The 26,346-nt window shown below is 37.8% G+C and overlaps 1 protein-coding gene across 5 annotated transcripts in view; it reads right to left on the bottom strand.

Moving 5' to 3' along the window:
- Positions 1-1,955: 1,955 nt before the first annotated feature.
- NR1H4 (nuclear receptor subfamily 1 group H member 4) overlaps positions 1,956-26,346 on the bottom strand; it is a 73,482-nt gene continuing 49,091 nt past the window's right edge. For all 5 annotated transcript variants that reach the window (XM_011284174.4, XM_019835387.3, XM_019835388.3 and 2 more), the window contains 6 exons: positions 25,959-26,092; positions 23,796-23,894; positions 23,387-23,486; positions 19,580-19,726; positions 4,008-4,121; positions 1,956-2,569 (listed from right to left, as the gene is read on the bottom strand). In XM_011284174.4, the coding sequence (XP_011282476.1) occupies positions 2,331-2,569; positions 4,008-4,121; positions 19,580-19,726; positions 23,387-23,486; positions 23,796-23,894; positions 25,959-26,092 (833 nt within the window). In that variant the 3' untranslated portion in view covers positions 1,956-2,330. The remainder of the gene's footprint in view (positions 2,570-4,007; positions 4,122-19,579; positions 19,727-23,386; positions 23,487-23,795; positions 23,895-25,958; positions 26,093-26,346) is intronic.

Below are 26,346 nucleotides of genomic sequence, written 5' to 3'. Positions count from 1 at the left end.
ACTCCCTCTTCAATTTTGAGAATTTGCTAGTATGGCTCACAGAACTCTGGAAACAGTTTATTTACTATTACTGGTTTCTTATAAAGGGTACAACTCAATAATAGCCAAATGGAAGAGGCACAGGGTTGGGTATGGGGGTGGGGGAGAGAACATGGTGTTTCCATGCTCTCTCCAGCACCCTGTACCCCAGCACCTTGATGTGTGCACCAACCCAAAAAACTCTCCAAACCCATCATTTAGGGATATTTATGGAACATCCATTACACAGGCATGACTGATTAAATCCCTGGCCACTGGTAATTGACTTCTCCCCACTTCAGAGTCTGGGGATGGGGTGGAAAGATCCAGCTCTCTAATCACAAGGTTGGTTCCTCTAGCAAACATCTCCCATTCTGAAGCATCTAGATTCTGCCCCCCCCCCCCATCACCTTATTAGCATAAACTCAGGTGTGGTTGAAAGGGGCTTGTTATGAATAACAAAAGATGCTCCTTTCACCCCTATTAGGAAATTTCAATGGTGTTAGAAGCTCTGTGTCAGGAACCAGGGACAAAGCACCAATATGTATTTCTTATTGTATCACAGTTTTCTACATGACAAGCATTATTATTTGCCATTACAAGGTCTTAACTACATGAATAAATCCACACTTACAGGCGAAACTCCTACCTCTCTCCCTTCCAGCTCATTTCTCACCACCTTCTGTACAGATGCCTTGTGATCTAGAAACACCAAACCATACTCCTTTCCTAAACTGGATCTCATCTTTCACGCATTCAGAAATTTACTTCTCTATCTTAAGTGTCCTTTCTTTACCAGCCCTCTTCCTTGGTGAGCCTGCAACTTCCCACTTGCTTTTCATTCAGGAACTAAATCCCTTGAGATGGTAGGGGCTGGTATCTTCATTTAACAATGGGGAAACCGAGGCTCAAGAAGGGTTGTGCACTCTAGATCTCTCCCCAGATTACTTGTGCTTTTTAACATCTGCACAACTCCCCACCCTTTGCTTTTGTTCCTGCCACCCCTTCCACTCTTAATCCTCCTCCCTCTCACCCTGATCCATGGAAGTCCTGGCTATCTTTCCAAGCCCAAGGGAAATCCCACCTCCATAAGACTTGCCCAGTGAGCCCATAAAACTTGCCTCTGCACTTCTTTATAAACCCCTCCTGGAAGTTACTTTGTCCCTGTAGGGATCTTTACTTAATGGGGATTCAAGTCTTGTTGCAGCAAGTGGAATCCAATTAGTACTAGCCCCAACTCATTCCTCTTTCCACTATGCTTAGGACTTCAGGGTTGCTCTAATATTTGAACACAAAAAACCTGTCGCATGCTAAGCAAAGCTTCATTTTGACTGACTTCAGGAGAAAGGGAGATATAAACCCATTATTTACAGAAGGTGTTTTATTGTGTTCACCAAAGGATAATGGGGAGAAGAATGCAACAGTATAACAATGAATGAAGGAAATGAAGGAATTCCTGCTTTGGGGGAAGCATACAACAGCTGTGCACCCAGCTGTAGGAGTGTTTTCCAAAAGCAAAACAAAACAAACCAAAAAAAAAAAAAAAAAAAAAAAGATTGATTATATGCACTGAAGCCAATAGTGAGTACTTTTAAGAGAGAAAAGGGAATATTCCAACACTGGAGTTATCTACATACTCTGGATTTGTAAATACTGCTTCAAGACCCTAATTGTGGAAAGGGTTTGCTTGAGGGAATACTTCACAGGAGAATCATTAACTTTTCTGTGTGCTATCTCTTTGAACTTCAAATGAAATAATCTGAGGGCTATTACAAATAAATGAATATTCACCAGAGCTTCTTCAGGGATTAGAAGAACACCATTTGTGCTGTGAGAGTTTATCCATCACCCCACCCCCGGGCCCAATATGATGTCATTGACCATTTAAAGAAATGAGTTTGTATATTTTTCAAATTTTGTTCTGGAAGAAAAGCCTGTTGCCATTATGCTGAGTTTATTGCCAAAATTGAACACAACTCTTTTATAAAATATATGCAACAAGGTAAGATAAAGAGCAAAATGAAATTTTCCCTATTTCAAAAGATAGAAGTGAAGAATGATCAGTTTGATTAGGCAAACAGGGCATGCCACTTAGAGTGAAAGAATCCCTGAAGCCATGTAAAATACAATGTAAAGAAAGTAATCCTATCTAGCTTCATATTTACAATGGTAGAAGTTACATAATTACTGCATAAATATTCATCAAAATTCTTGTGTGAAACCAGGTACAAATGAAATAAAAGAAAGTTATACATCAGATTTATATTATAAGGAAAATAAATCACTAGATGCTGTTGCTCCTGCAATGCTCATCACTGCACATCCCAGATTTCACAGAGAAGTGGGGTAAATTTGTGGTCATTTACTCTCCAAGACATCAGCATCTCGGCATGGTGATGATTGAATGTCCGCAACTCAGTCAGTCGACCCAGGAGACAGGCAAAGTGTTGAGGATTTTCAGGCTGATAAATCTTGCACAGCTTTTGTAGCACATCAAGCAGTGGTTCCTGAAGCTTCTCTACTGCCTCTCTGTCCTTTATGTATTGTCTGTCTGTTTTGAAGTTTAAAATAAGATGACAAAATAAAAAAGTAGAAAAGTATTCATTTGGCATAATAATAGCAATGGTAACTTTCTTGCAACGTAACTTACAAATGTGCACTTCTAAATGTACAAATAACGTGTTCAACTTGATGAATTTTCACACACACACATATATATTCATGTAATCACAACTAGATCAAGATATAGAACATCTACTGGCCCACCACAGAAGCCTCTCTAAATTCTCCTTTTAATCCATGCCCCCAAAGGTAACCCATATGGTAGACATAAGCATCATTTCTAGTGGGTGTATTCTAAGTAGCAGAATTGCTAGGTCATAGGGTGCGTGTGTGTGTGTGTGTGTGTGTGTGTGTGTGTGTGTAGCTTTAGGATATATGGTCAAGAAGTTTTTTTAATTATAAGTTTTATGGTAAAAAAATTAAGTAACAACTAGTTTCTGCCTCAATATTATATATAAAAATGGTTTAAGGCTAATATTGAAATATTGGAAACATCCTGAATATCCAAACATGGTAACAATTAAGCAAGTGATTGTACATTAATATGATAAATACGAGGGATACATATATTTCAACAAAGTTTGAAATATACTGCAAATATAATTTTTTAATGACATGGGAAACAAAACTTTAAAGAAAAGATAGTATGCTCTATATTATGTTAAAAAAGATGTAGGGGCACCTGAGTGGCTCAGTCAGCTAAGCGTCCAACTCTTGATCTTGGCTCAGGTCATGATCCCACAGTTCATGAGATTGAGCCCCATGTCATTCCATCTCCACTCTGATAGTGCAGAGCCTGCTTGGGATTTTTCTCTCTCCATCGCTCCCCTCCTTGTACTCTCTCTCTCTTTCTCTCAATAAATACATACATACATACCTACATACATACATAAACTTAAAAAAAAGTAAGTTTAAAAAGGATGTAATTTCCTTTACTTCCCTGTTCAAATTTCAATCCCTTAGAAAAGCCTTTCCTGCCCACCAATTATAACATTCTGCTGCCACTTTCCTTCCTTATAGCCTCATCTTTATAGTTGTTTTACCATTACCACCTCCTGAAAGTTATTTTTGTTTCTTCATTTATTGTCTTTCTCATCCTACTAGGATGCAAGCTCTATGTAGCTATATTTGGCCTGTTTCTTTACTGCTGTATCCTCCATTGTCTGGAACCATGTTTAGTACATAGTAGGTGTTCCAAACTCAATTATTCAATGAAAGACTTTAATGTTTACAGGAAAGGCTGGGAAGAACTACACTAAAATATTAACAATGATTCCATTTGAGTAGTGGAATTACAGGCCATTTTATTTTTTCTTTATGCTTCTGTGTCTTCTACACTTTTCTTTAAGAAACTTTATTGCTATTATACTGGAGAGGGAGGAGAATAAACAAATGGCATAAAGATAAAAACATAACAATAAAATTACCTGGAGAGAGGATAACAATTGCTGTAAGCAGAGCATACTCTTCTTGAGTCATTTTCAATTCTGCAACACTTTTATAAAAACTAAACATAGGTGTTATATACTCATCAGAGATACCTATGGGGGAAAGATGAAAAATTACAGAGGCATAGTTAAATTTTTGAATGACTAAAAAGTGAGAAACTACAGACATATATACATGCACATGTTAATATTTATGCACAAATAATGTCTATATTTTATTTGTCCAATCAAAGGCAGTTCACTGCAAAGAAGGTCATTTAACAAAATCCTCAATATATAACTTAATCAGCAATGCCTTTATTTTAGTCACTCCTGTCCAACAATAAATCATAATGTTCTTGAATTGCCCAAAGAATCTCCCAACTTCACCATTTTCTGGATGGGGTTTGGTTAATCTTTTTAATATTAATATCTATTGTGGGGAATAAGCTTAAGAATTCCCTGAGCTTGCACCAATGGGTTAACAAGGCTTAGAGCAGAAAGTGGCCACAGGGCAAAAGCGGCCCAGTGTAGAACAAAGAGCAGAGCAGAAATCTGCTTCCACAGGACTAAAGCTTCCTAGAATAGGTAAACAGGAAAAGAGGGCAAAAAAGACCTCCGCCACACCCACCCAACATGGCGGAGAAGTAGGGGGATCCATACCTCCCGCATCTCTCAAACAAAGAATTTCTGAAGCCAAAGGACTTTGAACCCCAACAGTCTGGGAGGAAAAGATACTGAATCTACCAGGAAGAAAATGGGACAACTTGAGACGATAGGTGGGTGATTGTGAATTGGGGAAGATAAAACAGGCTTCGTAGACATGGAGGGGAGGGATCCCCTTCTGCGGAGAGACAAAAGGCAGAGAAGGAGCGGCTGGGGAAGTGTAGGACTGTATGTGGACAAGAGAAAAACCTCCGACTGGGACTGAGAGGGATCCTATCTCTAACTGCAGGGTTTTCTTCAGACTGCGGCCGGGTCCCTGTTTGTGCACCTGGGGAAGAGGGGAGCCAGCCCTGGGTTTGGGGGTAGATCAGGGGAGCAGTCTGCACTAGGAGAAAGTGGCCCCCTCTCAGGAGCACTGTGGGAAAAGACAAAACCTGCCTGCACCCACCACCCCCAGGGCCCAGCGAGGTTGGCGGGGCAGTCGGCAGTAGGAGAAGGCAACCCTCCCTGAAGTGCTGCGGCACAGACAAAGCCAACTGAGACCACATATTGTGCCACACAGAGAGGCGCTTCCCCAGTGTCAGAGCGCATGGAGCGGGTCTTTGATTCCCAGCCAAGTCCAGGGTCAGGGGAGTTGGTGGAGCGAGAAGGACAGCCCCGTCTGGGCCCACGGCACAATGAGGATGACTCAAACGGAGTCCACCAGGTCCACGGAGAAGAGACTGGGGGATCGCCATCCCCCCTCCCTCCACCACCACCAAGGCAGGGCTTCATGGATCATCCGAGGGTCCCACAGTGAAGGCAGGACCAGCCTACACCAAACCATGCCCCTCCACACTGGGTAACTGTGTATCTACTGGAGCAAGACAGACCCTGTTTAACCAGATGGACAGCTCCTCTAGACCAGTGCTGCAGCATTGCCTGGATTAATTCCAGGTCAATTCTGGATATACAGATATATTCTCCCCACCATTTTTCCTCCTTATCTCTTCCCTCCTCTAGGCTGGTTACCCTGGTTATTGGTTTGTCTAAACAGACAAATGAAATCAAAGGCATCAAAATTGGCAAAGATGAAGTCAAACTTTCACTTTTCACAGACAACATGATACTCTACATGGAAAACCTGACAGACTCCACCAAAAGTCTGCTAGAACTGATACATGAATTCAGCAAAGTAGCAGGGTACAAAATTAATGTATAGAAATCGGTTGCATTTTTATACACCAATAATGAAGCAACAGAAAGAGAAATAAAGAAACTGATCCCATTCACAATTGCACCAAGAAGCATAAAATACCTAGGAATAAAACCTAACCAAACATGTAAAAGATCTGTATGCTGAAAACTATAGAAAGCTTATGAAGGAAATTGAAGAAGATACAAAGAAATGGAAAAACATTCCATGCTCATGGATTGGAAGAATAAATATTGTTAAAATGTCAATACTACCCAAAGCAATCTACACATTCAATGCAATCCCAATCAAAATTGCACCAGCATTCTTCTCGAGGCTAGAACAAGCAATCCTAAAATTTATATGGAACCACAAAAGACCTCCAAATAGCCAAAGTAATCTTGAAGAACAAAACCAAAATGGGAGGCATCACAATCCCAGACTTTAGCCTCTACTACAAAAGCTGTAATCATCAAGAGAGCATGGTATTGGCACAAAAACAGACACATAGACCAATGGAATAGAATAGAGACCCCAGAATTGGACTCACAAATGTATGGTCAACTAATCTTTGACAAAGCAGGAAAGAATATCCAATGGAAAAAAGACAGTCTCTTTAATAAATGGTGCTGGGAGAACTGGACAGCAACATGCAGAAGAATGAAACTAGACCACTTTCTTACGCCATTCACAAAAATAAACTCAAAATGGATGAAGGACCTGAGTGTGGAACAGGAAACCATCAAAACCCTAGAGGAAAAAGCAGGAAAAAACCTCTTTGACCTCAGTCGCAGCAATTTCTTACTCGACACATCTCCAAAGGCAAGGGAATTAAAAGCAAAAATGAACTATTGGGACCTCATGAAGATAAAAAGCTCTGCACTGCAGAGGAAACAATCAACAAAACTAAAAGGCAACTGACAGAATGGGAAAAGATATTTGCAAATGGCACATCAGATAAAGGGCTAGTATCCAAAATCTATAAAGAACTCACCAAACTCTACACCCGAAAAACAAATAATCCAGTGAAGAAATGGGCAGAAGACATGAATAGACACTTTTCTAAAGGAGACATCCAGATGGCCAACAGACACATGAAAAGATGCTCAACGTCACTCATCATCAGGGAAATACAAATCAAAACCACACTGAGACACCACCTCATGCCAGTCAGAGTGGCTAAAATGAACAAATCAGGAGACTATAGATGCTGGAGAGGATGTGGAGAAATGGGAACCCTCTTGCACTGTTGGTGGGAATGCAAACTGTTGCAGCCACTCTGGAAAATAGGGTGGAGGTTCCTCAAAAAATTAAAAATAGATCTACCCTATGACCCAGCAATAGCACTGCTAGGAATTTACCCAAGGGATACAGGAGTACTGATGCATAGGGGCACTTGTACCCCCAATGTCTATAGCAGCACTTTCAACAATAGCCAAATTATGGAAGGAGCCTAAATGTCCATCAACTGATGAATGGATAAAGAAGTTGTGGTTTATATATACAATGGAATACTACTTGGCAATGAGAAAGAATGAAATCTGGCCATTTGTAGCAACCTGGATGGAACTGGAGGGTATTAGGCTAAGTGAAATAAGTCATACAGAGAAAGACAGATACCATATGTTTTCACTCTTACGTGGATCCTGAGAAACTTAACAGAAGACCATGGGGGAGGGGAAGGGGAAAAAAAGTTACAGAGAGGGAGGGAGGCAAACCATAAGAGACTCTTAAATACTGAGACCAAACTGAGGGTTGATGGGGGGGGTGGGGGAGAAGGAAAGTGGATTATGGGCATTTAGGAGGGCACCTGTAGGGATGAGCACTGGGTGTTGTGTGGAAACCAATTTGACAATAAATTATATTTAATAATAAAACAAAAAGACCTCCACAGCAAGGCAAAATTACCTGGAGCTAATCAGTAAAAACAAAAATACATACATACATACATACATACATACATACATATATACATATATACATACATACACACACACACACACACACATACATAAATGCCTTGTTAACCCTGAGATAGCGTCCTCCATCTGTCTTATCCCCTAGACAAGTTAAGGTAAACAGACATGGCATCTGGCACCTGCAGTAAACAGCCATCTGCTCGGTGCTGCAATTTTGTTTTGTATTGACTGAAATCCATAATACCACATATCTTTGAAAACCCCTTTCTCTCACACACTTGAGTTAATGATCACTGTTTTATTATCTCTTTTTGCACATCCATCACGTTTGTAAGCCTTCTGATCCTAATAAATATGGAGCAAGGACCCTTACTCGGGGCTCTTGTCTCCTCCCGAACATTAGCCTCTCTTGTATTCAATTCTGTGTCTGCTGTCTTGCTGGACAAGAGAGAACTCCAGAGTCAAAGTCTGTGACAATCTGTAATTAAGGTATAGGTAGCATCTTAAATAATCAACAAAAAAAAATTTACTGTTCTTAAGCCCAGATGTATAAACATCTTGACTTAATACATTGGCTAGGATTCTTCTCAGTTCCAGTGCTTACTAGGGCATTGGTACTTGGCTGTTCTCTTCAAACTTACATGTCTAAAACCAAAGATACCATGTACAGAACTAAACTCCTCATCTTCCTCCAAATCCACCTCTTTCCTGATATTCCCATTCTCAGTGACATATCTTTACCCATACACTTTCCCCTGCCTGACAACTGAGATTTGGCCCTCTCTCTAACCCAGTTAGATGCCAAGTCCTATGATTCAGCATGATAACTCTCCCTAGGTGTTCTTTCTCCTCTCCACAACTCCTAGAATTGACTTAGTTTCAGTCCTTATTTCTTTTCATCTGGACTGCCTCCTCAGTCTTCAGTTTGGTCCCAGAATCACAAAATTCAAATCATACCCTGTCTCCTCAATTTTTACAAATCTTCAAAAACTCTCAGTGGCTTTTGGCATAAATGTTCTTCTTTTTTACATAGGAAGCTCCAAGACCTGTACCCACCCACTACTCACCTACCTGATAATAGTAGTAATAGTAGGATCCATATTTATTGAGTACTCATTATGTATTATACACTGTTCCAAGCACTTCTTATGCTATAATTCATTTAATCTTCCTAATACCTCATGAGGTAGGTGCTGTGAGGTTATCTCATTTGCCCAGAGAACCACAGCTCATGATTGGTGGAAATAATATTCAAACCATGGATAGCTAGCAGGCTCCAGAGTCCTGGCTTTTAGCTGTCACTAAGCTGTACAATCTTTCTATCACACAGCCTTTACTCCAGCCATATTTAGCCACTTGGATCTCCCTAAATAATTCATACTGCTCAGTTTTGTTTTTAAATTTTTTTAGTTCATCTATTTTGAGAGGAAGAAAGAGAGCACACATGAAGGGGAAGGGCAAAGAGAGAGGGAATGAGAGAATCCCAAGCAGATTCTGCACTGATAGTCCAACGCAGGGCTCACAAACTGTAAGACCTTGACTTGAGCCAAGATTGAGAGCCAGTTGCTTAACTGACTGAGCCCCCTAGGCACCCCCACACTGCTCAAGATATTCTACCTGGAATATCCCCCGTCTCCTTTATCTAGATGTAACTCTTCATAATTGAAGGCTCTTTTGTGTCACTTCCTCCACTCATTCAACAAGTATTAACTAGGTGCCTGTTCCTGTGCATGGCTCCATTCCAGAAAAGTTTTGACAGGGGAATTACAGAGACAGAAAAAAAGAAGGAGAAAAGAAGAGGAGGGTGGGAGGAGGAAAAGGAGGAAGAAGAGAAAGGGAAGGGAAGAAGGGGAAGGAGGAGAAGGAGGGAAGGATTGGGGGAAGAGGAGAAGAAGGAGAAGGAAGAGGAAGAAGAGGAAAAGGAGGAGGAAGAGGAAAAGGAGGAGGAAGAGGAAAAATAAAAAAGACCATGGGTGGGCAGGGGGTGGGGGAGACTGATACGACTTATGGATGAATTAAAATGAGGATGAGATTCCCTGAATTGTTCCACACTAAAATAGAATGCTGTATCCCATCCTGAAGCAGACCTAGAGACATACAGCTTTGGTAAAACCAAACTAGAATACATTTGGATTCCAGATGCTAAAGAACATAATTATCATCTAATATTCTGCTTCATAGAATCAGAAAGTCTAAATCCTTACCTTGAGAATAATTTAAAGAGTCTTCCCAAACTGAATCCCTGGTCTTCCTCTCTTTAGTCAAAATGCCACACTTTTCTCCCTCCTTGACTTTTGATTCTTTAATCTACCCAGTGGGCTCTCTTAACAACAGTGTCTTTGTTAAGCAATTTGGGTATTACATCATGTGGAAGATTCCAGCTTTTACAGATTGATCCAAATACCCATCACTGAATTAGATACAACTTAAAAATGTAGAAGGTGAAGTATGTGATCCTGGGAATACCAGTCCTGGTTTCCAACAAACATAGAGGTTAAGAGTTAGTGAGCCAGCTCTGAGTTTGAAATTTGACCTATGATTTGATCTTAGTCACAGAACTTAAACTCCATAAACCCCAATTTCTTCATTTGTGAAATGTGAATTATAACAATAGGAAGTTGTTATATTGTATGAGATAATATGCATGGAGTGCTTAGCATAATGCCTGGTTAATAATAAACCCTCAATAAATGTTAGAGCAAATACTAATAATAACTATTATTGTTATTCAGGAAATTGGATTAATTTTACTTCAGTAGTTCATTTTAATCTCAGTTCATCTTAATTTTAGTTAGATTAAGCTCATGTACTTTTGTGTTTACAAAGCTACATTTTTGTTTTGTTTTTATATTCTGCACTTTCCTAGAGATGAATCCAAATTGGCCGATCAGAGATTTGCTTCAGTATTTTTCTAGGTGTTAAAGCTTAACTACATCTACATTTTCTTGGCAAGGTTGTTCTATTTCACTTTAAAAAAGAAAAATGGCAGTCTTTAGGCTTTCTTCAGCATTCAGGGACTATGCCCATCATATCTGGCTACCCAAAATAGTAATTCATGATTCTGCTATTTTTAAAAATAGTTTACAAGGATATGGGGATAATATTAAAGGCAGCTGATTTGAAAATATTTGAATTTTAGAAATTATCTTTGACTACCTAATTTTCTATTTTGTCTTTCTTTTTTTAACTTTTTTAAATGTTTATTTATTTTTGAAAGACAGAGAGTAAGCAGGGGAGGGGCAGAGAGAGAGGGAGACACAGAATCTGAAGCAGGCTCCAGGCTCTGAGCAGTCAGCACAGAGCTCAACGCGAGGCTCAAACCCACGAACTGTGAGGTCATGATCTGAGCTGAAGTTGGATGCTTAACTGACTGAGCCACCCAGGTGCCCCATCTATTTTGTCTTTCTAAATCCCCATTTACCTACCAAAAATGCTACCTTCATTAGCGACCTCATTATTGTTAATAGTTTTCAGGAAAAAAAAAAGTAAGGATGTTGGTTATGATTGTTCATCTTGTACATGTTCTACAAGCCAACAGTGAATATACATTATAAAAGTAAGAAATAGAATTTTATAAAAATAAATTTCCTACAGGATAGATCAAATATAAATCTACTTTTGGAATTAGAGTTAATAATCAGAATTAACCACAGCACCATCAACAAAGGGGTATTTTAAGTGTTTACGAACCAGCAATTTCTAACCTAAGAAATGTAACACTAACATCATTCTGAAGGGGCAGTCTTTTCTTGATTTCCTGCCTCCTCCTCTCTGGAGACTTGCTTAAAGTTTGTTTCGTTTTTTGCTCTTTTGCCCAATTAGCTGATTTTTGGTCACAAGGGGGGGCTATTTTCTAACTTAAGGACAAAGACTACTGTGGAAAAGTGCAAAGTTGTAAAAAAAAAAAAAAAGTTTGCACTCCTGTTTCTTGTTTTGCCTTAAAAAAAAAAAAGACATATGTGATTTATAAATTATTTTAAAATCAGAAATATTCCTTGAGAGAAAAACTATTTGATAGAATTAACTCTGCTATTTTCAGTTATTTTGAATGTAAATGTCTTTCACTTCCTAATTATCTTCCAAGTTTTGACTGGGAAAAAAAATAAAGCAGAGGGGTGTGTATGTGTGATACAAGAATACGTATTATGTAAGAAAATTCCCACCCCTTCATTGAGGGAAAGAAGAGGAGAAGAGTGTGTGCTGACAAACAATTTCTGAGATTGATAGTTTGGACCTAACTTTAAATACCAATAAAATTATATTTGTCATGTCAAAGATCTATTTGAATGAAAACTCATAAACTAAAATCTGTTTTTTAATATTTATTAAGTTAAAAAAAAATAAAATTCCTGGTATTTTAAATACCTCTATCTGATATATTATAATTGGTTTGATCAAGATAGACCAAGAATCTTATTAAAAATGATACTATTTGCTCAAAACCATATAATTTGACATTTTTCTAGAAATGACGCCGCCCCATAGCATAGAAGTTAAGTCTCTGACATGGCACACAAAGCAATGTTTGCTTTCTGCTTTCCTTCCAAACTAAGCTCTCTCCATCTAACTACTCCGTCCAGTAGTTTCCCTATGAACTAATGACTTCCACTCTTGGTTCCTGAAGCTGATTCAGGTCATTGTCTACACAGCTTATCTACCTCCCCCTGACCCTAACCTTATGGCCATGTACTATGGCAAAGACAGATTGAAACTCCAGCCCAAGGTCCAGCCCCCGTTGGTCTCATTTCTCTTGTCAGAGGTTGGTTAGTCAGCGACAGTACAATTCTGACCAATGAGACAAAGGGGAGTCTACTCAGGAGCTCTCAAGAAAGATTTCTACACTCAGGAAGAGACCATTAAGTTTCTACATTGAGTTTCTTTTTCCTTTGGCCATTGTTGCACCACATGTGATGCCTGAAAATGCTCTGGCCAGGAAGAGAATCAGCCTGAGGGTAAAGCCAATACACCAAGAATAGCAGAGCAGAAAGATGAAAAAAAGACCTATGTTTCTGATAATGTGTTGATCCCTTTAATTAACCAATTTTGCTGTCACCCTTCCTCTGGGTTTTTCATTTGAGTTAATGTCCTTACTCTTTCAGGCCATATGGAATTGGATTTCCTGTGATTGTCAGCCAAGAGCATCCTAACAGATAGTTCCTCTAACACATAAGATACATTTTTAATGTTTTCATGCTTTTGGGTCTGAAGTATAAGGTAGGATCCCTGTGAGGCTAGGACACACCATTCATTTTTCAAGGCAACATTCAAATTTTGCTTCCTCTGTGGAGGTTTCCCTGTCACCGGGAAGCATAATTATTTTCTCCCTTATGTAGGTTCAATTCTATTGCATGTATCAGAATTCATATCTCTTTCCCATTAGAGTGTGAAATGCCATAAAAAATTTTTATGCGAACAGGAACTAATGCTGTATTCCCAGTGCCTGACACACTGCCTGACCACTAAATGGTGCTCCATAGATGTTTCTTATCCACCTCTGTATTCTCAGTAACTATCATCCTACTGGAGACATGGTTAAGAATAACAATTGTTTGTTAAATTGGGCAATATTATGTTTTGCTAGTTCTTTGCAATGAAGGTCACATAGTTCTGAGATGTAATGGTGGCAAGGGAGGCCATTAGACAATGGAAACATTTTCATGGTGTTAAGAGATTGGACCCTAACCTCTACTTCAACTGCTAAATTCTACCTAGTGAGTCATTTGTGCCATACTGTTGGCCTTAAGTAAAAAGCTGCCATCAGATTAGCAATTCAAAAAATAACTACTTTCAGTATAAAAGATTTAATTTGAAATACTTAATAAACACTTTCCATTAGCCCAAGTGGTTAAAAGTTATCTGGCTAAATTAGATCTTACTGGTACTTAGGAATTGCCAGTGTCTGGATTGTCAAGTTCCAGATTCATCTCAACAAAATTCACCAATTTTTGTATGACAAATGTGTGCCATGCACTATGATAACACTGGGAATAATCTTCTAGCAGTTAATGGATTAATGGAAGGGGCAGATACACAAATAAATACATAATGTCCAATACTGGACAAGTATAAAAGGCTTAGGGAATACAGCTGAGAGCCATTGAAAAGGCTGACTCTTGTATCAATTTAACACTTTCTCTTATTTTGAAAAAGATTTTTCCTACAGTTTGAATCCCAAATTTTTCCATGCCACAACTACCACATGACCACTGTGAAAAACAAAATGAGAGGTGTTGAGAACTCCAAATTTTGACTTACACATTTACCTTTTTTACAAATATTCTGCCATTTGTTCTTTACATTTCCAACCCTTTTTTCAAAGTCAGTATCTGAACTGATAATCAGCTTACATCTTCTTCTTTAGAAAATTTAGTTCTTCCAATTGTTTTCATTTGTTACCAAAGCTAAAGCAACGAAATCATGTGTATTTAAAGAGCAGAGACATAAGCACAGTATACTACATAGAGCACACCTTACTATGCTACTGTAAACTAGTTACAACTCTACCATGCTAATAAAGATGTCTCATTTCTCTAACCTCCTTGATCCTATTTATCATTTACTTAAAACCAATTTCAAATTTCTACTCATTGCTTATACTTTCTCTCTCAACCAAAGGGCAGGAATCTGTGTTTTACTAGGTCTTTGTATTCCCTACTAGCTGATAGTAGAGCAAATATTAGGCCATGGTGAGTGAAACATATAGAAAGAGTACTGAGCTTTGAGTTGAATCACCTGTGTTCATCTCTTGGCAATCTGCTGATTAGTTGTGTGTCTTTGGGCAGGTCAACCGGCCTCTCTAAGCCTGTTTCCTCATCTATAAAATAAAAGCAATAGCACCCACCTTCTGGGGCCACTGTGAATATAATAAGATGATGTGTATAAAAGGAAAGCATTGAAAAAATCACAAGAGATATTGTCATCCTGATAAATACAAATAAATTGAATATTTCATTTATGTCTGTTATGGGGATCAAAAAAGACCAAAATATACCATAAATTTCAGTGGTTATTTATATTTGAAGTTAATAGAACAAGTTACATTGGTCTGTGAAAAGTTATTGCTCATTCCCTTAATGTTAAAATAGAAAATCATTCAATGTTAGCAATTATAGTGTTGTCATATTTTATCACATGATTATTCCTATTTTTAATAAATATTTTAGCTTTAAAGCCTAGTTTGCATAATACTACATTAGGAATAATATAATTGAGGCACTAAAATTATATGGAAACAACCCAACCACAGGTTATGTCAGATATAATGTTCTGAGGCTTCAATTAACATATATAAACACTGTAACCCTCATTAATTAAATGTATCTCAGGAGACAGTATTTTTGTGTATGTAATTGAGAAAATAATAGCACACAAAAGAGTATGAATATGAAGAAAAAAAAGAATTTCACATTGTATTCTTTAAAGACTTCTGTAGGCATAAACAGGGCAACTTTGAGATGTTATGTTTCTCTAGAATTAAAGGTACAATAGAAAGAATATGTTATATTTGCACAAGAATAAAAAGTTATTCTGAAAGGTCATCTTGCAAGATCATGGTTCTATGTGGTGTGTGGAAGAGGCAATGTTCTGAAAATCCACTGGGAGAAGCAAATTCATAAATATTAATAAATGGAAGCATCATTACAGATAATAAAATATGAAGCAGCATGCAAGTTTGAATGGTTTTTATTGTTACAATATGTGGTTGATGTTTGGATAAAGTAATCTATTTGTGAACTGGAGGCATGCATATTTATTTATACAGTTCTTCTTATGGAAAACTTCATTCTTGAACTTTTCTGAAATTTGCAAAATCACAAGTTCTGAAACCTATGCTAATCAAGCAAGTTTTTTTCTTTTTTATTACCTATTTTTTAACCTGCAAGACCCTCACCATTTCTCACCTAGTTTTTGCACTGATTTCTTTATAGGGACCTGCTTCTTATCTCAATCCCTCCAAACTTTCCTTCATATTACTGCTCGAAAGATCTTTCTACAGTACTGGTATGGTCATGTCACACAGGCTCCGAACATTACAGAAGACTCCCCACTATATAAGAACTACATTAAACTACTTTTGTGGTGTTCAACATCCTTAAAAATCTAGCAGTTACTACATTTCACCTTCACAAATATTATTTTTAGCAATATCAAGGTATTTGTGAGTCCTCTACATGGATGATCTCACATACCTCCTCATCTTTGCACTTGCAATTTCTATATTATTATAATTTAATGGGTATATCTCTTGGAATGCCATTCTCAGGCTTTTGTGGCTTGACAAGTTCCTAACCATGATTCACTTGTCAACTTTGCAAGCCTTTTCTGACTCACCAAATAAGCTCACACAGAAAGGCAAGCACATCTTTATGCTTCTATTTCATTTTTCAATTTTATGCTTCTATTTCATATTTCAACATACATTCCTCATAGTCCTTATTACACTGCACCTTGATTTGGAATCCTTTGCTTATAGCTCTTTCCCACTAGTCAGTAAGCTCCCTGAGGACAAAGACATTTCCTCATCTCCATACCCTCAATAATCACACAGTGCTTGGCACAAAGTAAGTATTCAATGGATATTTGTTGATTGGAAAGATCTCCTTTAATGTGCCTATTGATCACTAACTTATTTTCCTATCCTAATCAATGGCCATAAAGTTTCAGTTAAGATAAATAAGTTCTAGAGATCTACTATACAACATTGTACCTATAGGCAACAATTCTGTGTTGTACACTTAAAATTTTGTTAAGAGGATAGATCTCATGCTAAGTGTTCTTACCACAATAAAAAAAAAAATCAAGATACTCAAGGAGCTGCCTGCCTGACTGGCTAAACCAGCAATCAGAAATATTGATTAGGGGGCGCCTGGGTGGCGCAGTCGGTTAAGCGTCCGACTTCAGCCAGGTCAAGATCTCGCGGTCCGTGAGTTCGAGCCCCACGTCGGGCTCTGGGCTGATGGCTCAGAGCCTGGAGCCTGTTTCCGATTCTGTGTCTCCCTCTCTCTCTGCCCCTCCCCCGTTCATGCTCTGTCTCTCTCTGTCCCAAAAATAAATAAACGTTGAAAAAAAAAATTAAAAAAAAAAAAAAAAGAAATATTGATTAGTTAAGAGAAGGCAACCAGTAAGACTTATACAACTATATGGTGCCTTGGAGGTTACCTGATTCAACTCTTCTCCCTTACTCCCAGCATCCTGGACAGATGGATGGAGGGATGGATACACACACACACACACACACACACACACACACACTGTACATTCCAGAACATGTAAAATAAAATCTGTCCAGGACAGGAATCTATATTTCTTTATAATACACTGTCTTTCAAAAGGTGAAAATCTCCAACAATCTATTTCTCAGATCCTTTCCCTTCTTTCCATTTCTTCCGGCAGCACATTCGTGAAACCTTTGCCTTCTGACTGGTGTCTCTGGAAGATTTGTAAAGCATGATGTTGATGTTTTTCCTCCCCTGCTCAAAAATCTTCAGTGTCTCCCTGTTTCTTTCTTTTTTTTTTTTAGTGTTTTATTTTTGAGAGAGAGAGAGAGAGAGAGAGAGAGAGAGAGAGAGAGAGAGAGAGAGAGAGAAAGTGAGCAGAGGAGGGGCAGAGAAAGAGGGAGACACAGAATCCGAAGCAGGTTCCAGGCTCTGAGCTGTCAGCACAGAGCCTGATGCGGGGCTCGAACCCATGAACCATAAGATCATGACCAGAGCCAAAGTCAGATGCTTAACTAACTTAGCCACCCAGGTGTCCCAGTGTCCCCTATTTCTTATAAAATAAAGAATAAAGCCTTTAGCCCAGCATTCAAGGCCCTCAACCATTTGATTCTTTTTAAGAATTCTATTTCCCTTTAATGTAACCCTTAATCTAAATAAACTCAACTATTCATTCTTCTTTGAATGCATAACCTGGGCTTTCTTGCCTCAATCCTTTGCTTGGGTTGGTCCTTCTTTCTTGTACCTCTATCCTGAATATCCACATCTAATATCATACAAGGCCCAGTTTGCCAGTGAAATCTTCCAGAGCCCTACCAACTAGGAGTCACCTTTCTCTCAGTTCTCTTCCACATTTTGTTATAACTATCTATGTAAAGTTCATGTCTTCCTACTAGACTGTAAGCTTCATAGGAGAAGGAACACATCTGATTCCTCTCTTTACTGCCTCCATAGTTGCTTGCCCTTAAGTACATGTTAAACTAGTAAATCAATGATATATACAAATAATGCATATTTTAAATGTATATTCTTTAAATCTATCAATAATGATAATTATACTTTCAGTGTTTAAAAAAACACAATGACTATGGGATGGCTGCTTTTAAAAAATAATTTCCAATTTTTCAATTATTTTTCTTATATAACAAATGCAGAACTTCCTAAAAACTTTCCTTCCAACCTCTGTTCTAAAACACTGATTTTATAAGTACCTAAACTTTGTTCTAGTCTTTCATAGAAGGATACTTTGGGAAGAAAGGATCTTGAGACATCATTTCTTCTCATTCATCTCTCCCCTCCCAACCCATATAGAAAGTATCTCAGGAAAACAAGCACTTATCCTATTTTAAGACTCTTCTAAGATAAACTGCACAGAATTCCAGGAAATTTATTGCAATGTCTCTTAACCCTTTCTGTCGCAGTATTCCTCCATAATAAGTTCAACTCATACTATTATTTCATTTTGTCTCTTGAGAGACATGTAGCATAGTGGCTTAGACACACAGCTTCTGAAGTCAGACTTCCTGTCTGTCTCTGGGAAAGTTATTAACCACTCTCTGTGTCAGTTTCCTTATCAATAAATTTTGAATAATAATGGTACTTATTTCATAAGACTTTGCAAGATTCTGATGAAATCATGTATGTAAATTATTTAGAACAGTGTCTAAACCTAATGATAATGATATATGATATATAAATTAAATGATATATAAATGTTGCTATTAATAATTCTTTTTATTTTGCTTTGAATAGAGATGGATAATAGTTTGAGCCACAGTCTTTCATACATGAAGATTTTGAACAAGTGAATCTTTTTTTCGACTGAATAATCCCAACTCCTTTAGGCTATGTTTTTCTATCTAATTTTCCAAACTTCTAAAAATTCCTCCTTTGGCCCTTAATCTTAGTATAGGGCAAAGAGTATTTTTAGTATTTTGCTACTACAAGGACATGTGAAGCAACCCTCTAAAAGCCTCATCTAAGGGTACCTGAGTGGCTCAATCGGTTAAGCGTAAGACTTGAGCTCAGACTTCATCTCAGGTCATGATCTCACTGTTCATGAGTGTGAGCCCCACATCAGGCTCTGTGCTGACAGCCCAGAGCCTGGAGCTTTCTTCAGATTCTGTGACTCCCTCTCTCTCCACCCTTGCCCCACTCACACTCTATCTTGTCTCTCTCTCAAAAATAAATATTTGGGGCGCCTGGGTGGCGCAGTCGGTTGAGCGTCCGACTTCAGCCAGGTCACGATCTCGCGGTCCGGGAGTTCGAGCCCCGCGTCAGTCTCTGGGCTGATGGCTCAGAGCCTGGAGCCTGTTTCCGATTCTGTGTCTCCCTCTCTCTCTACCCCTCCCCCGTTCATGCTCTGTCTCTCTCTGTCCCAAAAATAAATAAACGTTGAAAAAAAAAATTTTTTAAATAAATAAATATTTAAAAAATTAAAAACAAAAAGCCTCATCTATTTAACACATATCTTTTTAGAGTCATTCACCATACTAGTCACAATGCGAATGTAACTTTGCATAAGATAGGTAAGAAGCCTGCCTTCATGGAATGCTTACTTGCAGGAGCAAACTCTTTACCATTAACCAAATCACATACCACTCCTCCGAATTCTTTCTTCCAATAGGTCAGCATGTCCAGCTGGAAGCTTCTTATTGAAAATCTCAGCTGAACGGAGGAACATAGCTTCTACTGCAGACCCTTTCAGCAAAGCAATTTGATCTTCATGGTCCAAAGTCTGAAATCCTGGATGAAGATGATAATCAAATCAAGTATCAAGGAACTGTGAGTGCTATATAACAATATTTCATCATTACTATCATCCCCATTGATAAAACATTTCCATAAAGTTATTTTGTAATTGTTTTAAGATTGGGTAGTCAGGTTGAGTCACTAAAAATTGATTTTTCTGTCCCAAATAGAAGCTGACTTTTATCTTATTGAGTAGGATTTGTTGTACAAGTTGGGTAAAAAAGAATGTCCTATCCACCCCAAAAATACATATAATGGCAGTAAAGGCTGATTCAGATAAAGTAACTCAGAAGTTAGAAGCAAACAGATTCTCTTTTAGCCATTATATTAGTCACATCTGGTGATACAGGGTCAACTCTGAAGAATGGAAGCATCCACAGACCAGAAAAAAATCTTTACATGTATCCAGCCGTGGGAAGGAATTGACAACCTGAAGGAATATAACACCACTTGGAAAATCCAAAGTCCTTATCCAGGCTTGTATGCCACAGTCTCCAGCAGCCTCTCTGACATCATTTCCTCCTCTTCCTTTCTCTCACTCCCTGTGTTCCAGCCACACTGACTCATGGCCCTGCTGTGAACATACAAGTTTGCTTTGCCTCAGGAGTAAATGCCCTTCCCCAGCTATCCAAATGCTTTACTCCCCCCACTATATGCAGAGACCCTATATTCAAGGTGACCCTATTAAAATAATACTACTCCCCATAACTCACTAGCCCCTATCTGCTTTATTTTTTTACTGTTTATTTATTTATTTTTGATAGAAAGTGTGTGATCAGGGGAGGGGTAGAGAGGGAGACAGAGAATCTGAAGCAGAGTCCACACTGTTAGTACAGAGCCTGACGCAAGGTTCGAACTCATGGACACAAGCTGAAGTCAGACACTTAACCAACTGAGCCACCCATTAACCCCACTAGTTGCTTTATTTTTACTCATAGAATTTGCCACTACCTGACATAAATTTATCTGCATATTTGTTCATCGTTTGCCACCTCAAATAGAGTATAAACTTCATGAGGGCAGAGACTTTGCCTGTTTTGTTCACTTTTGTATCCCCAGTACCTGGCACATAATTGATATCCAAGACTTATTTGTTGAATAATTGGATAACTGAATAAATGGGAAACAAACATAAGCTCCTATGCACATGTATACATACACATAACACACTTATGAAGATAAACTAATACCATCAGGGTCCAGATGGCTTAGAAAAGTATTAAATAGAAATGGGAGAAGAATTAGAGAATTAGAAGAATTAGAGAAGAGAGTAATGTTAAGGTTTAAGAATCACTATCTTAGGGGTGCCTGGGTGGCCCAATCATTTTAGGCATCTCATTCTTGATTTTTGCCCAGGTCATTATCTCAGGGTTCATGAGATCGAGCCCCGCATCATTTGTTAGGCCCTACTGACAGCATGCAACCTGCTTGGGAAATTCTCCCCCTCCCTCCCTCTAACTAACTAACTAACTAACTAACTAACTAGATAAATAAATAAATAAATAAATAATTCAACTTAAAAAAAAAAAGAATCACTATCTCAGCTCCTTTGAAGGCAGAAGCCATTCCTGCAGGGTCTCCAGCACCCTGGACAGTGCCTGGCACAGGTCATGCACCATGAACTACAAAATGAAATGATTCATCTCTTTAACCCACACCATTTCATTATTGGTATTATATCACTATTACTGTTATTTTTATTAATGTTGTCATTTCCATAATTATTGTTAAAATATTAATTTTAACTATATTACTAGTACTGTTAAAATTTCTTTCTCAGGAGTTTTGGTCTTTTATTTCCTATTGTATTTTTTTTCCTTCTGTTTTCTCATTTTTAAAAGTTTATTTTTAAGTAATCACTACAGCCAACATGGGGCTTGAAACTCACAACCCCAAGATCGAGTCACATGTTCTCCCAACTGAGCCAGCCAGGTCCCCCTGCTTGACTCATTAAACACACATTAATTATACTCTTTCTTCCCCCTCAGGAACTAGTCTAAGCACTGGAAATAAAGAGATGTGTTAGATATTGCTGTTGCTTTCAGATAAGCTACCTTTTATGAACAAGATTTTTTTCTTCAATTATTTTGTGGTTCAAGACCAATAGACCATTTGAACTGAAAACCTCTCTTTTCACAAACAACCAAAAATATATTTCTCCCTTTCCCAATTCCTCCTCCCACACCTTTCACTCTTGTATAATCTTGTTTTTGATCAAGATTCCCCTCACCTTAATTAGCATATAACAAATTAAGTTCCTCTTTCATTGTAATAAAGAAATGAGAGAATATTAATGTTAAAATGAAAATGAGAACTTCCTCCTCACATTTTATGAGTTTATGTAGGCTTATGTCTATTCATGACACTTTAATAAAATAATAGCACGATGCTGGCCAAAGAAGACAAATTAACCTAATTAAAATCTTACATCAGAAGTTACCTTCTATAATTTAATATTACAGTGCTGTGCTGTTATACAAGGTATTTATTATACTCTTCCAGTGCCCGGCTAGCTCAGTCGCTAGAGCATGAGACTCTTATTATACTCTTCCAGATCATAGAATTCTATTGTACTAATATATTTTTAAAACACCGAAACAACTTAAATCTATTGGCTGAGATAGCATTGATAATGTAGCCAAAGGAATTGGGAAGCTGAGAGATACGAATCTTGAATTCCAGTTTCTGTACTGGCCCCATCCAAATGACTATAGATAAATTCCTCTCCCTTGTCCCACAATATATTGTTCAGTAAGCTCTACTGATTTTTGAATCTCTCTTCATTTTGTTTCCTCTTCCATCTCCCAGTGCTGTTGCTTTATTTCAAGCCTTCTGCCTTGACTGGTGCAGTAGCATCCTAAATGATCCTCCTGCCTCTGGTCCCTCCTCGTTCAAATTCATCTTATACAAAACGGAACAAGTCATATCTGTATTAGCATAAATCCCATCACTTCCCTCTCAATATAAACAACAACAAAAAACCACCAAAAACTCTTTACCATTCAGGGGATGAAAATTAAATTCCTTACTTAAGCCCTTGTTATCTGACACCAACTTAACCTTATGCCTAACCAAGGAGTCTACCACATTATGCTGTGGCCACATTGAATTTTTCCATCTCTAATAATCCTATTTTTGTCCATGCCTCATTATATTTTCACAAGTAGATCTCTCGACTTGGAAGGTTCCTTCTATTCCACACCACCAGGACAACTCCGTTTTCTTTTAGACCCAATTAAAATATGATTTTCTTTGAGGTCTCCCTGTCTTTCTCAGGTACAAATAGCAACAACTTCCTCTCTGTTCAAACAGCACATTGTATATAATATTTTTATTATAGCCTTTCTTAAATCACTTCCCTTAAAGACACTAGCTACATACTTAGTATAGAATACGTATCAACAAGTGCTTGTTAAATGAATAAATGCATGAATGACAACTTCACAAAGTCTCAATTTCTTAGTCTATCAATCTGGAAAAATTATTATAAGTGATTTGAAAGATCCTATCTGGCTCTAACCATTCATGTCTATAGTAGTTAGATATATTCATTTAAATCACATGTGAGACAATTTCTACTTTACGACCAACAGACCTGACTTTCTCAGTGTCACAAGAATATTGCACAGTATAGCATATACATGTAAAAAATACCTGGAAGTTTTTTTGTGAATTCTACGAGAATCTGTACATGACTGGTAGCCATTTCAGTTAAAATGAGAAAATTTTCTTCTGCACTGAATTCTTCTTTTAACTAAATTTTAAGAAGAAAAGCAAATGATTAATAAGTAGATAAAAGGATAAATCAAACACAAAATCATTAGACTAAAGAATAAGATTTGGATAATAAAATTTAAGATCAAGCTTATATTTTTCAGTTCCTTGAAGCAATTACTATTACCAAGATAGATATGAAATGTCTGTTCTTTGTCTAATGCTGCTAAAAGTTTAAATGCATAACTTAAATTCTCAGCTCTAATTATTTCAAAGTAACAAATTCATATATAATTTATATAGAAAATATTAACTTTCAACCTATGCATTTTTAGATATTTGTACGTACAATTTTATTTGTTATTTCCTGAGGCATCCTCTGTTTGCTATATGAATCCATAATATAATGAAGAAGATTCTGTTGATCTGGGGTGAGTTCAGTTTTCTCCTACACTGGCAAAAAAATAAAAGGTATTAGGGAGGGTGGTTGTAATGTACTTTTCCTATATGCACATTCATCTGGAGTAAACTAATCTCAGAAATTATTGATAAAAGCCCTAAATATGGCAGGAACTATGCACTCTGATACAGTGTGCACTGTAATGGCTTACTCTGGGTACTTGGTCAAGCATATCACAATTCACTAAATGGGTCCCAAATTGTTCATTTTTCTATCTGTAAAATAGGGATAACAAAATATTCATTTCATGTATATCTTGGGGATAAAGAATAGTCTAGATTTGAACCCTATCATCCCCATTCATAGAGAAGTTCAGTGAAAGTTCAAGGTTTAGTCACTAAGGAAATGTTCCCACATATAAAATAGAGAATCCAACTAAGAGCATTCATATAGGGCAGGAGTTGACAAACTATGGCCCATCTACCAAATCTACCTGACTCTACTGGAACACAACCACGTTCATTTGTTTATGTGTTATATACGCTACTTCTACACTAAAATAGCAGAGTTCAATAGTTGTCATGGAAACCTTGTAGCCAAAGCCTAAAATATCTGACCGTTTACAGAAAAAAAAAATGTTTACCTAGCTCTGAAATAGAAAGTCATCAATCTGGACAATTCAGACACCAACTATCACTTTCTCCTTTACTAGCACATTTTGAAGAGTGTGGATAATTGTGTCAGCTCTTTGCTTCCTTATACCAAAAAGTGTTATTGATGAAGTACTATGGCAAAATAACACTTTGATATACAATTATTTTTTTCTCAAATGAATGCAAAATACTATACTTGGAAAACTAAATGTGGATGAAGTTTTCCTTGTTAGTAGTACAATCAATATTAAGAAGAGTGACTTAAATAATCATGGATTTTTGTTTTCTCAACTAATGGCAAATTAAAGTTTCTCCATATACCCTGTGGATTATCACAATGTGTTTAGTTAATCATCCAAGATGCTGTTCCTCTATTTTGTCTCAAGTTGTTCAAAGAACTTCTTGCATAAGAAATTTGAGCATAAGAAAATTGTGAATTCATTGGGAAAGTCTTCTCTCTGTTGTTCCACAGATGTGTATCCACCCAATTTTACCCATTGATAGGGACTAATCAGCAAACCTCTACTGAGTACATCTCCTTCCCACTGTAGGCCTCCCTTCTCAATGACAGGAAAAAGAAAAAGGTCATCAAAACTCAACCTGAAAAATCCATTCTATACACTGAACTAATTCTACTGGCAACCTCTTGGTAGTAGGAGTGGAATGGAGCCAGAGAAATGGAGAGCTTTCACTTTTTTACCTGATTTACTATTATTTGAGTTTCTAGACCAAAGCAGGTATTACTTTCTTGATTAAAAAGAAAACTATTTAATACACAATTGAAATGAAATTCTGCTTGTGGCTGTGGGTCTAATTTTAAAGCCTCCCAACCAGATCACTGATGTGGATAACAAAGGCAAAAGAAAAAAAATTAAATTTCCTTTGCAGCCCATTGACAAGTACTTGGGACAGGCAAGGTGACCTTCCTCCAGGAACTCAACTGCCTCAATGTTAATACTTCACTAGAGGCAAAAGGCAACCTTTGCTTGACATTAGCCCAACCTCCAGGATCCTGTAAGTCTTCTTTAACATATAAAAATCCCTTTGGAAACTTCCTTTATCTCTACCCACCCCCAAAGATATATGTTAGCAATCAACCTCCAAGCATTTGCCCACTGATACACATCTGAAGGGTCTCCATGACAAGGGTTTACTAGACAATATAAATGACCCCTGGAGATCCTGGACACTTGCTTACAAATTCCTTAGAGACTAACCTTATCTCTAACCCTCTCCCAACTTGAAAGTGTATAATCAGTCATTTCTCATAATCCCAGTGCTGCTCTTTGTGCCCACAGGTCCTGTCCCCATGCTTTAATAAAACCACCTTTTTTTGCACCAAAGACGTCTCAAGAGTTATTTGACTGTTCACTCCCAAGCTGCAACATTTCACATTAATCACTACATGCCAGAAGCTCAGCTCCTTCTGGCTTTAGCCGACACCATTGCATGGTATTACCCTGCATGACTTAGTCGTCGAGGTCACTTGTCGCAAATCTCGACCTTCACTGTCTTCATTAATGGTCTGATCTGCATGCTGCTTCACATTTTTTCTTAGCCGTTTAGATTTACACTGAATTTCAGTTAACAAGCCTGACAAAATAAAAAACAGAGACTTCACCATGAAGTTCTAGTGGGTGCGTGGTCATGAGGCAGCTGATGTGTAGTCTGCTCACATCTGTGCAATTTGGCACAGAGCTAATTCTAGCCCTTTTGAATTTTAAGACTTGGACTTGAACAAGAAATTTATCCCTCTGTGAGTCTCACTTTCTTCACTTGTAAAACAGAAGTAATATCTACCTAAGAGTTTTGTGTAGATTAAGTATAATTGGGTCTTCTTTAAAAAA

Source organism: Felis catus, chromosome B4, assembly GCF_018350175.1.
Source record: "Felis catus isolate Fca126 chromosome B4, F.catus_Fca126_mat1.0, whole genome shotgun sequence".
Taxonomy (NCBI): domain Eukaryota; kingdom Metazoa; phylum Chordata; class Mammalia; order Carnivora; family Felidae; genus Felis; species Felis catus.
This window is presented reverse-complemented; position numbering and strand designations above follow the sequence as displayed.